Source organism: Aulostomus chinensis, chromosome 21, assembly GCF_037954235.1.
Source record: "Aulostomus chinensis isolate RoL2024-O1b breed Wild chromosome 21, RoL_Achi_v1.0, whole genome shotgun sequence".
Lineage (NCBI taxonomy): Eukaryota > Metazoa > Chordata > Actinopteri > Syngnathiformes > Aulostomidae > Aulostomus > Aulostomus chinensis.
This window is the reverse complement of record NC_141340.1, coordinates 21,175,776-21,192,270: the sequence shown is the minus strand read 5'-3', so window position 1 is coordinate 21,192,270 and position 16,495 is coordinate 21,175,776. Positions and strand designations below refer to the sequence as shown.

General features: G+C 45.5%; 1 protein-coding gene across 1 annotated transcript; it reads left to right on the top strand.

The window, feature by feature from the left end:
* Positions 1-4,573: 4,573 nt before the first annotated feature.
* aoc1 (amine oxidase copper containing 1) lies at positions 4,574-8,691 on the top strand. The gene is made up of 4 exons (XM_086191514.1): positions 4,574-6,110; positions 6,677-6,965; positions 7,721-7,853; positions 8,211-8,691. The coding sequence occupies exons 1-4, from the start codon at positions 4,574-4,576 to the stop codon at positions 8,478-8,480; spliced, it is 2,229 nt and encodes a 742-aa protein (XP_086047640.1). The 3' UTR covers positions 8,481-8,691.
* Positions 8,692-16,495: the final 7,804 nt, after the last annotated feature.

The window sequence follows — 16,495 nt, the reverse complement described above, 5'->3', positions numbered from 1 at the left end:
GATGGTGGGGGGTGGCGGCGCCTCAGTCACAGAATAAAGAGATGTTTGTCAGAGTCTAATCCTGTAAAGAGAGGCGTTTCGGGAAGGATGATGGGGGCATTTAGTCAATGAAGCGTGTCAACAGACACGGGCACTGAAGGCTTTCAGCCTCGCCAGTCTCCCAAAGCTGACCTCCTGACCCCTGAGCTCGAGGACTCAAACACAGCTGTCACCACAGCAGGCTCCAGCCAGTTAAGGAAGGAGAAGCCACAGTCGTGGAGGGGAGACGTTCACAGGATAATTGACTCGGCCTGCTTTCCTCCTCCTGCCTGCAGCCACGTCTCCATCCAGCTGTAGACAGCCGTGAGCCGAGGGCCTTCACCCTCCCCCAGACATCATTTATCACAACAATGAATACATATCTATTTACAACATCAACCCACAGATCAACTCTCAGACACTAAATACAGCTAAGGGTCAACGCTAAGCTAGCAGCTCTGTGAGGCTGTAGCTGGCTAGCCCACAAGCTAACGGATGCATTAATGTGTACGGTGTCTGCATCTCATGACTCATGCAAGCTTCTTCTTCTTGGTCGTTATTTTGACTTAGGTGTTGTCTACATGTCTGACCAGTAGGTGGGGGGGGGGGGGGGGGGGGCTGTATTTAAAGTTAGCACATTTACATAAATGCTTGTTTGTCTCTTTGAGTGTAAAGTGTTTTAATGAGTGTGTGTGTGTGTGTGTGTGTGTGTGTGTGTGTGTGTGTGTGTGTGTGTGTGTGTGTGTGTGTGTGAAAACCATCCACATACCTCTGTGCCTTCTTCTGGGTGTTCAATCTAAAAGAGTTCCCAGGTTAATTGAGCCCCTATGTGAAGGTTCCAGGGACAAACCATTTCGAGAATGGAGAAGGGGTGGTGCCATGACTTGAGTTCCTTGTTAAGGCTTTTGCAGGTTCCTGCTGTAGTGTGTTAATAAACATGACTGTGTTGTGTCATGAGCATACTAAAGGGAACTATGGCTGACTGTACTGATGGTGTATTTTTGTGTCTAGCCTGTGAGAATGGCTGTGTGCCTGTTAAAGTGGCAGGACCCAGGTCGGTGGAAAGTTATATAAAGCTGCTGTTAGGACCTCCTGCTGCTCAGGTCTGCAGTTTCTGTATGTTTGCACCCTGTCATCATGTCCACACAGGAGATGAAAACAAACACCTCATTGGTCTGCACCAAACATCTGCCCTGAGTGTCCTGAGTGAATCCAGCTGCTACACAGTCACCCGAGCACCTCTGCTGTCCTGGAGGTAGACGTTTTCACCACAACATCAAGTTCACCAGCAGGAGCAACCATCCCTGAACACAGGAGGAGGCCTTCATCACTACCTGTCCCCCGCCTGCAACACAGTCCTGAGCCCCTCCCTCGGAAACTGAACACCTGGACTCCCCGCCCCCGGGCTCCAAACGAGCCACATGAACACCTGCTGGGCCTGCGACTGATGTGACCTCAATGACTCTGCTTTCCAGAGCTCACATGTGACCTAATGACCCTGTAGAGGCTCACACCCACACAGAGTCTTAAAAGCCTGTAACTCCCCACCGGAGACCCGAACTGAAGACGCCCCTGAGAGGAGGAACTGGTCTACATGACTATGATACGGAACCGAAGAGCTGCAGACACAGGAAACATTTCCAAAAGTTTGGACATTCATTAATACAATGGCGCTAACTTTGAGTCATGAAATGAACAGTCACTAAGAGTCATAGCCCCGTGTGGTCCCGGCCAGAGGGAGTCCCATTCATCCAGCCAGGAGCAGGCAGAGGTATGGACGAGGGAGACACAGAGAGATCATCATCATCTTTTCACAGTTTCAGGTTGAAACAGGTTGAAAAAGTGCTGAGGGAAAATAAAACACAAAAATAATATAATTGTTTACAATAAAAATATGAATATTTGTTCAACAGCAGTGCTTTTTAATTAAAATAGCATCTGAACTAACGGCTCATTCAGTCAGTAACCTACTTGAATGAAATGGGAGGACAATGTTCACTCGTGTCACATTCAACTATCATTTATCTCAGGCTGTTAAACTTTAATCAGAATCAGTGCCCCTGCAAGGCTGTAAAGACTGATTGGAAACATTTCAATATGTGCTGTATAAAGTAGAGCCACTGAGAAGATTGTGTTATCATGTGGCCGATGTAGTATTCTGCTCCTCTCGCCGTCCTGAGACCGCGTGACTGTGAGTCTCCCTGGTGGACGTTCAGATTCATTCGACTGCAGTCTCTGAACTGATGAGACGCCTAGCATTTCACATCGTCAGACCTTTTCCTTGTGAATCTCCATCCACTGTTTCAAATAGCTGGACATTTCACCCCTGGGGTTATAACATTGCTGATTCAAATTCAATGGCCGCCTTTTACAGTAAATAAGATTGTCTGCACTCATCGTCTCAGCACTGCTCTATATTTCTATGGTGGCTCTGTCCAGTGGTGGTCCTTAGCACGTCCTGTCTTTGGAATGAATATTTGCACTTGACTTTGGGACGTGGTTGCAAATCACCACAAGCTCATTCTGCAGGTCTATTATCTATAAAATGCGCCTGTTATTTCATCATATTTACAACCTGCTGTGGGCCAATCAGCCTCAGTCACTGCGAAGTAGGTGGTGGTATACAAGCAGCAGAGCATTGTTTCCTGCTTCCATAAGAGTCTTTTACTCCAGTGCTGAGGCAGAAGAAGTGGACTGATCGACTGCACTCGCAGGTAAGCTGAGTTTGCTTCTTTGCTCCTTTACAGAGGTGCAAGTGTTGCTCCTGGATGTGAAACTACAACATGTCTTAAAAACATCTTTACACAAATGCTTTGTTGTCATGATATTTGATCCAACTCATTCTTGTGTATGTGACAAATTACCCCAAAAACTTGATGTGGCTTTTTTTTATGGACGTAAGAGTGCACTTGCAGCAGGGTAATGGAGGAAGGTAAACAGAGTGAGGTATCGTAGCGTCGGGTGACACATACGGCTCATGTTGAAGTGGAGAAGAGACAAGTAATGAAAGCAAAAACACTGCTTCGTTATCCAGCTGTGAGGAGAAGAGGAGGTGGAAGCACATGCCAGGATTTTCCGTCAGATCATTCGGTCAACTATTATTTAAAAGGCGGCAGGGGGGGCAGTTTTTATTACAACTTGGACCAAAAATAATTGCACTTATTATCAATGAAATCAACTCTCCAGAAATTTGGTGCAGAGGGATGGGAATTTATTTACCTTGAAACTTTGTTTTACTTCTATTTGTGAGGGTGTGTAATGGCTGATTGTGCAGAGGTGTTTTTAGGGTTTTAACCAGTGAAATGGAGGCTTTGGGAGTACATGAGCATCCTCTTCTGCCACTCATGCAACATGCACAGAATCCATTCAAGCTTTAAAGTACCGTCATCATTCAATATTGTCCCATAAACAGGGTTAATTAGGAGGTTTTTGTGTGTCACGTGACCTTTCAGAATGCACAGATTTACCTCCAGGACGTTCATCTGTGACCTGAGATCATTTGAAACTTGGTGTCGCAGATTCAAACAATAATCACTGTATTAAGTCAGTCACTGTCAAGCGCTCATTCACTGCAGTGCACAGGGGAGAAGGAGAGGGGGAGGAGGACGCTAGGGCCCTGGATCTGCTGCTGCAGCCCTGGCAATACAAACCGCAGGCTGCCTTTCACTTCTGGCTCTTGTTACCTAATCTCATGCTGAGCTGCATGAGCTCTAAAAAAATCAAACCAAGATCTTAACTAATGAGTGCTATGCTTGTGAGCTGTACTTAAATACATGTATTTAACAGGTATTTACCCTCAATAAAGAGCATAACACACATTGTGATTTTAGGAGTCTCTCTTTTTCTAGATCTAATGATTTACATGAGGATGTACTGCAGTAATTAGTATTTACATGTAAAAGTAAGGGCGGCGCGGTGGTGCGGTGGTCAGCACTGTCACCTCACAGCACGCGACCCTTAACAGGGTAAGAGGAAGAAAATGGATGGATGTAAAAGTAATCTTTGCCTCCATGAACTTCATCAATAATTTCATGCCCCCTACTGATACATTGGTTGTCTCAAACAAGCAAGTTGAGCTGAACTTTGATACATCTTGCAATTCCTTTTTTAAGCTGCAAAACAGATTTGAGTGGGAAACGCCAACATGCTGAACCCTAGAAACAATGAGTTGAGGTAGAAAAACCAGGTTCTCATACATTGTTTTACATGGTCATGTTATGAAACATGCAAATGTTGTCAAGGAATTGTAAAGTAATGCGTAATGTGATTTTCATTTTGTTAAAATGCTCTTTAATCAGGTGTAGGTTAAGGTACCAGTAATGATGAAATGTGACCGATGCGCAGTGCCCCTCACAAGTGTGAATGGGAGGGAGCTGTTAGGCTGCACCACATATTTGAATACATGAATGCCGTGAACAGAGTCGTAGCAGCTCATCGGCCCTCTCGCTCAGCCCTTTGTTCCCAGCATTAGCAGCTTCACGCTAACCAAAGCTCACATATTCTCTTCTGGTGATGCATGTTCATGCTTCATTCTCTCCTCTCATTCATTTCAGCCATGTGGCTCCTCTGTCTGCTGCCGCTGCTCTGCTTGCCTGGTTGTGGTGCTTCCAGATCGAGAGACTGGGCTCATCATGGTGCTCCCATGTTTGCCGACCTCACAGTTCGTGAGATGAGGGCTGTCCGGGATTACCTCCATGGTATTCCAGAACTGGGGCTCACTAATGCTCAAAGCAAGACTCTCAAGAAGAACAGCATTCTTTTAATGGAGCTCCACGTTCCAAGGAAGCATGAAGCCCTGAGAGCTCTAGACCGCGGACAGGCCAAACCCCCACGTCAAGCTCGTGTAATAATCCAGTTCGCAAACCACACCAAACCGAGTATCGCTGAGTATATTGTAAGTCCTCTTCCATCCCCTGTGACCCATCAAGTCAAGACCTTCAAGGGGGACAAACCTATCCAGTTTGAGTCAAGACCTATTACTGCCGCAGAGTATCATCACATCATTGCCATGCTTGAGAAGATCACAACTAAAGCCCACCAGCTTCTGTTCGAGACCACAGGGGGCTTTTCCTTTACAAACTGCTCTGACCGCTGCCTGACATTCTCAGACATCGCCCCCCGAGGGCTGGGTCCAGACGAGAGGAGATCCTGGGTCATGCTGCAGAAGTTTGTGGAGGGATATTTCATTCACCCAGTTGGGTTTGAGGTACTGATCAACCATAAGGACCTGGATCCAGAGAAGTGGACTGTGGAGAAAGTCTGGTACAACAGTATGTACTTTGATAGTGTGGAGGAGCTGGTGGAGAAGTATGAATCAGGTGGCGTGGAGAAGGTTAAGCTCCCCAAACACGATGACAATGATCTCTTCTCCACGTATATTCCTCGGGGTCACAGCAACACTCCCACCAATATCCACGGGCCAAAGCTTGTGGAGCCTCAAGGGCGTCGCTATCACGTTGAAGGCAATTTTGTTGAATACGGCGGTTGGTCGTTCGCCTACAGAGTTCGCTCGTCAGCTGGGCTTCAGGTGTTTGACCTCCGTTTCAATGGAGAGAGGATTGCCTATGAGGTCAGCCTCCAAGAAGCTATCGCCTTCTACGCTGGCGACACACCCGCTGCCATGCAGACCAAGTACATTGACGCCGGCTGGGCGATGGGTAGCTCGTCCTTCGAGTTAGCACCCGGAATTGACTGTCCTGAAATCGCCACCTTTATTGATCTTTACCACTACTTCGACACTGACAAACCTGTGCACCACAAAAACGCTCTCTGTGTTTTTGAGATGACCACTGCGACGCCACTGAGACGGCATTTCAACTCCAACTTCAAAGGAGGGTACAACTTCTACGCAGGGTTGGAGAATACTGTGCTGGTGATGCGGACAACTTCGACAGTATACAACTATGATTACATCTGGGACTTCCTCTTCTACCCCAATGGGGTGATGGAAGTAAAGGTCAGTGCTACCGGATATATCCACGCCACCTTCTTTACACCCAATGGACTTCATTATGGCACCAAGGTGTATGACTATGTGCTGGGGAACCTGCACACTCACCTCATCCATTATAAAGTGGACCTTGACATTGCTGGTAAGTAACAATCACTCCTTTGATGACCCCTCCTCCTAGAATTTCATCCATATTAGCTGATTTAGAACATCCAGAGCAAGGGCAAGAAGTAGTTCACCCATAATGGCACACAAACAGTCAGAGTCACCTAATCTCATATTACTATTATCACTATTCCTGAACCATGCAGTGACTTGACCTCTAATATCCAGTATTTTCCACGATCCTGATGTGGTGAAAATTCCACAACTTGTAGGGAAAAGAAACTGGTGATCAAAACAACAATCCCACTCGAATGTGTGAATTTTGAGGTTAATAAAAAAAAAAAAAAACACACACACAAGTGAGTGTTGACCGAGACCTCTATCGATGGCAATCCAGATAAGACGGCTGCCTGGACTTCAGCCTGTCATAAAGACAGCATTGGCCCATTTAGCAACTCTTGTGTTGAAATTCATCGGGAAGCTCTGAGATCCTCTTCAGCTCAGCACGGCAGGAATATTTCAGTCTCAAATAGACACGTACATCAACAGACAGCTGCTAGTTAACTGCCTAACCTCTCCTGATAACTGCTCACTGTTACACAGGTCGGGAGAACAGCTTTGAGACAATTGACCTGAAATATGTCAACTTCACAAATCCCTGGAGCCCCAACAATTTCATCGTGCAGTCCAAACTCAGCCGGACAGAACATAAGACGGAACGATCCGCAGCTTTCCGCTTTGGGAAAAAGTTTCCACGTTATGTTCACTTCTACAATCCCAATGAGAAAAATAAGTGGGGCCATCAGAAGGGATACCGTATCCAGTTTAACTCACATGCCCACAGTGTGCTTCCACGAGGCTGGAGAGAGGAAAACGGCATCTCTTGGTCAAGGTAAGAGAAGTATTCCCCTCATGACGCTTGACAGAGTATTCCAGTGGTGTGAGATCAGGGATACGTAGTTTCTCTATGATCCATTTCCACACTTCCCCAAAAAAACGGTCACCTCTGGTATCTGTTGGAATAGTGGAATGTGCAATACACTCCACATTAGCTGGATTTGAGCAACGTTTGCACACCCAACATCATTTATATGATACCAGAGTGGGGTTGACGAGGGTTAATCTTCGGATCAGTCTGGCGAGACATGAGGTCAAAGTGGAGTCGTGTTGTGGAGTCAACAGAGCAAACAAGCTTGTTTGTGTAGAAACTCTTGTGTTGTGCGTTTGCCAGCTGGTTGTTGACTGTGAATATTCTTCAGCAGAGCTCACGCTTCCCAACACCCAGCAGACCACTGTGTTGGAGTGTTAGGAGGTGCCCCTCTTACCCCTCCTGACTTTACTTTTAGTTTTGTTCATGGATGACACAAACAGCCAACTACTTCACCAAGCTGGCCAATATTGTAGTTTTACAAAATGGTCATTCATTAGTTTCTGACTCTTGGGGGTGTAAAAAAACTGTGAAATTCCCCCAAAACTCCTGTATTACCTCCAGTATCTTTGACCAAATCACATACATTTAGGCTCTTCCTCATGACCTCCTCCTGATAAATGATATTCTGTCTCCTCTATTCCCGGAGCCCCCCTGGGGAGGTCCGCCTCACACTTTGATCCTGTGCGCTGAGCTGCTGTGTCTCCCTGTACACGCAGGTATCCTCTGGCTGTGACTCGTCACAAAGACAGCGAGGCCACTAGCAGCAGTATTTACACACAGAATGACCCCTGGGAGCCTGTCGTGTCCTTTGAGGACTACATCCGCAACAATGAAGACCTCGTCAACCAGGTGCAGCAGCTAACACCGTCACATCTTTGTTCCCCGATTGTGTCGTCCACAAAACTCAAGACAGATTATAGACTGAGGTTAATATTCTTTCCATCAGACAGAAGCCGAATGTGGAGTTTGTGTCAAATCTTAGAACCAAGAACAAATACAGCATATTCTGAGCACAAGTCAGCGAGGAAACCGATTGTGAGAAATGTTTGCCGCTGTCGTCTGTCAACGATCCATGAGTCAGTTGTGCTCATTCACAATCATGGTGACTCATGAATGCTGACATTTTCTTCTGTTTGCACTTTTAAAACCACCTTTTAATTGTGTTAATGACAAATGTGAATGTGATGTTTACCCTCCTGTGAGCAGGATCTGGTTGCCTGGGTGACAGTGGGCTTCCTGCATGTCCCTCACTCTGAAGACATCCCCAACACAGCAACACCCGGCAACGCCGTGGGCTTCTTCCTGCGACCCTTCAATTTCTTCGATGAAGACCCTTCGCTGTCGTCCAGAAGCACCATCATTGTCCGACCGGGAAGTGACGGCAAACCCGAGGTCCAGAGATGGACACCTGAGGTCGTAGGTCACTGTGTGACGGACAAGCCATTCTTTTACAACGGCACTTACGCAGGAGTTTAGAAATTCTAGCACATGTATCACATCAGTAAATTATAAAATACAGATCTAAAATAGCCTCCAATACATACGGGACATTTTTTGTAAATGTTTGTAAGCAGTATTTAAAATTTGAAGAAAAAGTTAGGGTTGAAGAGCATCGTGAAAATGTAAATGATATAATTGCTTGGACATGGTTTTCACCGATGATGGCTGGAATGTTGCTCATGTGAAATCAGACATTTACCAAACGTGATTAAACTACACAAATAAGCACCTCTCCTCTGTTGCATGTCTCCAGCTACTCGGCTGCTCAATGAACAACAAAAGACCCGCATCATCCACTTGAAATATGGGACTGATTAAACCCTTGTTTGTTCCCCACCACCTCATGCTACATGTCAGCTAGCGAGGGGAAGGGGAGGTGGGGTGGGCCGACTTGAGAGCTCCTCCAGTCCCATCTGGGGTCTCCATGGTTGAGGTTTAGCAGCAGCAGGCATGCAGGATGCAGGATGCTCCGTATCCGCCCTCCTCGAGGTAAACTGCGGGCCTCAGCAGTCCCTGCTTGCCCCCTTGGCGGGAATGTTTTTGCTGTGAGGACAACAGGCCTTACAACGCAAACAGTCTGATTCCGGATCCTTCCCTCAAACAGTCCAGGATACCACCTGGCCTGGCCGTCGCCCCTGGTAACTGAACTATACATACTGTAGCAATGTGACCAAATGTACAGAACTGCACTTACACTACGACAACCAACTTTAATGAAGTGACAATAAATCAAATTGTTGTGCTCACGCTGGATATTTTTCACTTCTCTGTATAGGAAAATGAACTTGCGTGAACTGAACTGTTGCGGAGTTGGTTTGTGTGTCCGGTAAATAGTGAGTTTTGCAGCGGTAAAAGGAATCGCGCCAACAATCTGTCGTCACTATTTTCACAATCTGAAACCCTTTTTAAAAGTGTGTGCCGATGTTTTACAGTGTGCATTTTAAAGGAGGGAGCGTGTGAGAGCGAAGCGCGCATGAGAGACTGGACAACGTTAGAGGAGGGGACAAAAACACAAAGAGAATTCCTTCCACTTGGGTAACAAGCATTCCTATAGCTACACCCATGGCAATGGAGGCCTTGGCATCACAACAGACCGACTATAAGAACACGGCAGACAATTCATGTTAAACTAACACACAGACGTTTTCCATCACATACAAATAGTCGGACGATAGTTGGACATGTCTCAGCTCTCATATTGATCCCACAAACACAGGACACTCACACCGCCTGTTTCAGCAGTAGCCCAGGCTCACTACTGCAGTATTGCAGTATTATTCAGTAGTTTACAAGGCAGCGGCATGCATGTATGTACTCTAACGTCTTCAAATGTGTTCACCCATAAAGTCTTATCATAATTCACAGGGTTAGATTGAGAGATATGATTCATGAGGGAACTGTAGTCAGTGATTAGAAACACTGTGGATTTACTGTTCATGACGGTGCTACAGTACAAGTGTTTGCTGAGGTACAGACGGGAGCTGATAAGAGAGCCCAGACAACCTGCATGGTGAGCTGTTGCCTCCTGCTGGTCCTGGTCAGTAATGCCCTTCTTTGATATATACAGTACATATATATATATATATATATATATATATATATATATATATATATATATATATATATATATATATATATAAAAATTTGGTTTAGTGAAAAATGCAACACTTGTCATAATTTAATCCTATTGGATATTACACCTCAGCGTTATCATGGGACTTCTACTCAAATACCATCTGTGTCTCTGCAGCAGCTTGTAACAGTCTGAGAAAAATGAACAATGCTGTTTAGTTGCCTCGTGGGAAATGTAGGATCAAGTGACGGTGGAGCTTCCTCGTGTGACAACGACCTCAATATTCATCAGGACTGCAGGATTAACCCACACTCAGTTAAACCTCGGAATTCTTCAGTGTGAATCCGGCATGGAAAAGTCACAGATGTTTGAGTGATCTGGTATCTCAGCACTACATTCTGTTAGAGATGGAGTCACACCCAGAGACGCATCGCACCATAATAAATCAGAGGAAACTTTCCAATCATAAAGGGTTTTAACAGTCAACACATTTGTACCGAGAGAAGGTATTATTGGAGCAGACATCCGCGAGCTAAGGAAAGGCTGAGCCTTCATTTCCTGCCTGTCCTTTTTTTTTACACCACACACACACACACACACACACACACACACACACACACACCAAACATCTAGAAATCTAGAGGGCCACTTACAGAACAGAACCAGCATATGGCTGCTGTTTCCACCTTGTGATGTGTGTGTGTGTGTGTGTGTGTGTGTGTGTGTGTGTGTGTGAATTATCCATGTTTATGCTGCAGTAAAAAGACATTTTGTTATTAATAAACCAAGTTCCCACATTCTAGATGATCGGATCAATGTCACGGTCCTGTTTGTCCACTTGTAGATCTGGACATCAATTTTAGACTCTAAGCTGTGTTTCTACTTAGTGTTCCCCGTGCTTCAGTTTACTCTCTCTCTATACTCATTCTTAGAAGCAAAATCAGTATAACCAGCATGTACAATGATGGGAGACGTCATTACTCTCAGCCATTATTCTACTATCATTGCTGCTATTGTCACTGTTTGTTGTGTCTCAGAGTCTCTGTCCCGTCCCTCTGTCTCGTCTTGTCTCTGGCCTTTAACTGCGTCCGTGTCTTTCTTGGTGCCTGTCCATCTGTTTGTCAATCTGTCTCTCCCCCTGTCTCTCTATCCATGTCTCTCTCCCCCTCTCTCTCTTCATCTGTCTCTGCGCCTTCGACCTTATCTGAGTCTTGTATCTGTCCCTCCCGGCCACCGCCCTCAAAGAGCCTGGTCCTGCTGAAGGGTTCAGTGCTCGGAATTCTTGAGTATTAACAGATTAAATCAGAGGGTGGTTCTCCTTGTTAAATGTCATGACTTCATAGTGAGGATCCAGTCCTGATGTGTTGGCCCTGCCATGGACTGGTGACCTGCCCAGGGTGAACCCCGCCTCTCAGCTGAAGGCTGCCGGGATAGGCTCCACCCCCCACCATCCTTAACAGAATAAGAGGTAGAAAATGGATGGATGGATGCATTGAAGGATGGATGGAAGGATGGATAGACTGTAAATCGAGCAAGATGACCCTGCAAGGCTACGTTGGTAGAGCTGCTAGTGGTTTGTTGTGCTTCATGAGTCACCTGGTATGTTCACCTGGAGGCCGACTGTGGAACCTGTGGATTCAGCAGCCGGCACTCCCAGCTCCCTGACTCTCTTTGGCTCAGGGCTCGGCCCAGTTCAGCCCTCAGCCTGTGGGTCTTCATCTGCTTCAGTTGGGACTGCAGGTTGGCTTCAATGGACGCTTTAACATTGTGTGCTGTAAATCCAGCATGGAACATCACCTGCGCTGGTGGTGAGAACATCAACACTCCACAGTGCTTCCAGCTCCCAGTCCAGCCAGTCAGCTCATAGGACGCTAGCTGCCCAGCTAACTAGCTAATGGCTGCTAATGTTAGCAGCTCATAGACATAATTTTATTTTATTTTTTCAATTTTTCTTCAATTTTATTGTCCAGCAGTTTACTCTGTCAATCCCAGAGCGTTGAGGCAGAGCGGCCAGGGGACATCCGAGGGACAACCAGCAAATAATTCTTCCATCAAATATGATCTAATTTCAGCAACAGCAATGAATAAAGTTATAAAGTTGTGTTTTTAGAGTCATCAGTGAGGCCCAATGTAATTATAGACTCATTTGTCATCTAATAAATGGTAAATAATCAAATTCAGTGGCCAATATACATGATGATATAATTATTACTGTGCATATGTGTGTTTTACTACATGTGTATGTGTATGTGTGTGTGTGTGTGTGTGTGTGTGTGTGTGTGTGTGTGTGAGTGTGTGTGAGTGAGAGGAAGAAATAACATGAGCAAACTGTCAATAGATGAGTGCAACAGGAGTGAGGGAGACACCTACTGACTGGGAGGTGTAAATGTTGTCCATCTCACCATTGAAGCAGAGAATTTGCCAAAATCTACCAATTCCTTCTTCAGATTATATTTTGCCTCTTTCACTGATGTCCTTGACTAAGATGAAGATGTTTTTAATCAACAAACGGCCATATTTTAGAAGTGCGTTACCAATATTGCCATCCATTTGCCAGCGCGTACTGAAAATAAATGCCATGTTATTTCCACAACACGTAATTTTAATTGGAAAGCATTAAAAGAATGTGCTTGTCTTTATCCAAATGTAGGTTATGAGATTTGTCCATGGACGAGCTCCTGTGGAATGTTGGTTCTCCATAAACAAGGAGGCGGAGATTCGCGAGGAGAACATCTGGACAGTATGGAGCCACCTTGTCTTTTGACCTCTTGTGCTGTTCTTCCAACGTTGCGTAGAAATGGTTGAATTCCAATGCTTGGTTCAATGGTTTGATTTGTTTTATATCGTAAACCAGTGGTGGCCATTAGCGGCTGAGTGGGAACTAACGTTCCCTTAAATAAAGATTATATTTGATGAGATGTTAAAAAGCTTTTAAGACTTAATGTTGTGCTTCACTGCGTCTGACCAAAACACTGGAGGTGGTCGACGAGCGCCTCACTGCCCACAGAGGATGGGCTGACTTCCCTACACCTCACTGTGCCACGCACGAAACAAGACTGCCTCAAAACTTAGACATTTAGAAAACAAAGAATCAGAAGAAGCTCAGGATAGAAACCTGACAACATGTTTTCCTGCCAGACCTTTGTTTCACAGCGCCAGTGTAAGCAGCAGTCAGGTCAGGTCAGCTCCCTCGCATTATTCTGTTCATTTATGCAGCGGGACTGGAGAAATGTCACAAAAGTAGGCCTGACCCTCATCCTGCAAGAATGTGTACAAGTGTGTGTGTGTGTGTGTGTGTGTGCATACACATCTTTAGGTGGATGAGTGAATAATCTGTGTGCGTGTGTGTGTGTGTGTCCCTGTTGGTATGCCAACCATCTCATTCCTCTTTGTCCACATCTCAAAATAAACCCTGACCCGGCAGCAGCTGAGACAAAGCTTCAAACGGACAGACCCCACCAAACAGAGGGTGAGGACAGGAGAGGGACGGAGGGAGAGAAGCAGGGATTACAGGACAGGAAGACAAGAGCAAAAGTTGAATCAACATTGAATCTCTAGGGAAGAAAGCAGCTGGCGGCATGTCATCTGCTAGAATGTAAACACTACAATGACCACAAGTAGTATTATTCTTCGTCCATGTTGGTGTCCCAGACGTGCAGATAAAAGAGCTACACTGGAAATTGTCGATATAAACTCCTCACGTTTAAGTTCTGCGATCTTAAAAGTTTTGGGAAGCATTCAATGCATAAAGCTGACAAGAGTTACGTGATCATCAGTAACTCCTCCCACTTCCATCTCAGTCTCCACATGGCTCTGCTCCTCATGAACCTGTTCACCAACACGTTCCAGGGAGGTCAGCACCTGGGCTGAAGGGTTACAGGCTGGTCATCCAACACGCAGATGAACAACATGCGTCACCTCTGACGGTGCAGTGAAGGCGCTGCCTTGGCAGCACCTCAGTGCATGAAGCGGGATAAGCTGCTGCTTGCCGTTTCCTTCATGGCAGGATGAGGAATTTTAAGTTGAAATGGCTGCACTGTGAGGTCAGACACTTGAGTCTGTACAGCATCCAACCCCTACACGTGGTGTGTGTGCTGACCGACAGGAAACATGCCTCCAGCGAGGCCGCGCAAGGTGAGCCGTCCTGCAGCAGGGTCTCACTCTACTGGGAGGAGGCATTTCACCACACCAGCCTGAAGGTTCACGCTCCCCGGAACTACTTCCTCTTACACAGTTACCATACTGGCCGATATATGAGAAAGTGGATTATTGTGGAAATTAACTTAAAAAAGTTGGGGCTCATTTGATATTTTATCAGTAGAAAATTGACTTCCTATGATGCATTTTTTCACCTGATGTCCAGCCACATGCAGCAAGCCTCACAAGCTTCCTGCACGCCACAGAGCAAAAAGATGAGAATGGAACAGAGAGAGAATGACAGCAGCTGCCCACTTTCCATCTTCAGTGGGAATGGAGGTTTCAGTCTTTTTCACCAGAAATACAGCACCTCTGCCTGCTCCTGCAGTTTCGGTGGCTGGGCTCCCATCAACTGTTTCAAACACATTTTGAAGAATTGCATCTGAAAATGGGGGAGGGGTCGAAATGGCCAAAATCCTCTAATTTGCAAGAATAGTTTTTACACTCGCTTGAGGTGCTTTTTGACTAATGCAAAAAAAAAAAAAAAGCGGTAATGTGCAAATATCGAGGTGGGAACACATTTGCAGAATAAGTCCTGAAGAAGCAGACACTGTCCTGTGACGGCTGTCTCTGCTGACGGAGTCTCACTTTCCTCATAACACACAACACGGTCGGCAACCACAGACACACGGACCGATGAGCCCTGCATCGGTCGGTAGACCAGTTTGATCAATGAGACCAAAACATTCCTCAGTCTCACAGTGACAAAGATATGCGTTGTTATATGGTTATAATCCATTCGTTTCCAGGCTGCCTGCTGGTTTTGTTTCTGGTTGTCTGTAAATGTGCTGACACTGGAGAGGAGCCCTTCCTCTGTCCACATGTGAAAAGAATCAGCTGTTCTACAAGGAACACCTGCGTGACCACAGCAGAGAGAAACCACACTGCTGTGATTTGGTTGCCATTTCTTTTTCTTACCTCGAAAACACATCAGCATGCACAGTAGAAGGAGAATCCAGGCCAGAGTGAAAACGGTAGCTCGGCCACATAAGGGATTACAGGAAAGACCTGCGTGTCCACACTGCACAGAAGAAGAAGAATTCTGGTGCTCCCAGTGTAGAGGTTCAGTTTGGTCAGACTCCTGGAAGATCCCTCACCGGGATGATGCAGTGTTTGTGTTCAATAGCTTCAAGAAATTTAAAATTGAACAATGACAATTTAAAATGAAGCCTGGTAATTTAACATTTAAACATTACTTATATCACTATTGTCCGTTTCTGTAAAAACTTTTTACTGCTGTTAGTTTGCAAAACTGTACACAGTACAGCAGGAACGTAGGTACAAAGACACTGAAGTAGACAGAAAATAAAGATCTTCAGATGTATTTGAGTTCCAGATAATCACTAACACACCGACTGCAGCAGAAAATTTGTCCCAACTCAATTAAGATGGAGAACAAATTTGTATATATTTTCCAAAAAAAATCTGCAAAAGAAAATGTGACTTCCAGCTGCTGTACATGTCTGTGGCAGGGCAGCTGGAGGAGGAGGGTCCATCAGCAGCACTGTCCAGATCAAAACGATCATTAAACCCTGAAATTATTACAGCCATGATTAACATAGTTGATTATCAGTAGGAATTAGCATGTTTATTCTAGCTGGCCCAGCTAAGTTACCACAGAATTGACCGGTAAGTAACAATTGGTGGTTATTAAAGAAATGAATGCATCAATAAAGTCAAACACCTCCTAAGGAGGAAGGAGCTGTGTATGGTGACCCCTGAAAGTCCTCTGCTGTCCATCCTGAGATAAACTCCACCTTAAAGTGATCGGGAGTGAGTTCCAACGGACTAACTGGGAATAGCTGTGCAGAATGCTGAGGGATTGTGGGTGCTGTAGTGTGACTCAGTTACCTGTAACAGCAGAGTTCAAACGTGCCTAACCTTGACCTCTTCCAGCCTGTCCTAGAGACCCAGTGGACATTTGAAGAAATTCCCTCACAGAGAATTTGCAGTTGCCGTGTACGAAAAGATATTTTTATGTTCTGCTACCTCAATTTTTGTTCAATCGATAATCCAAAGGATCCTTTAAGGAGGAGATTGTGAAGTCCAGCAAGATGGTGTCAACTGGGCAAGAGTTGTGGGAGAAAGGTTAAATTCATTTTAGAGTTTGAGAAAAACAAAGGGATGGAGAATTACTGCCAGCTCCAATCATGTGAGGATTCCAGCTCACTCTGGGCGACCCTTTAGAGGAAATTCCACAGTTGCCGCACAAACAAATCAT

Excerpts from the sequence above, each read along its gene's own strand:
- aoc1 (XM_086191514.1), top strand. The coding sequence starts at position 4,574 with ATGTGGCTCCTCTGTCTGCTGCCGCTGCTCTGCTTGCCTGGTTGTGGT. Across the intron at positions 6,111-6,676 it reads AGTGGACCTTGACATTGCTG|GTCGGGAGAACAGCTTTGAG; the intron begins GTAAGTAACAAT and ends ACTGTTACACAG. Across the intron at positions 6,966-7,720 it reads AACGGCATCTCTTGGTCAAG|GTATCCTCTGGCTGTGACTC; the intron begins GTAAGAGAAGTA and ends CTGTACACGCAG.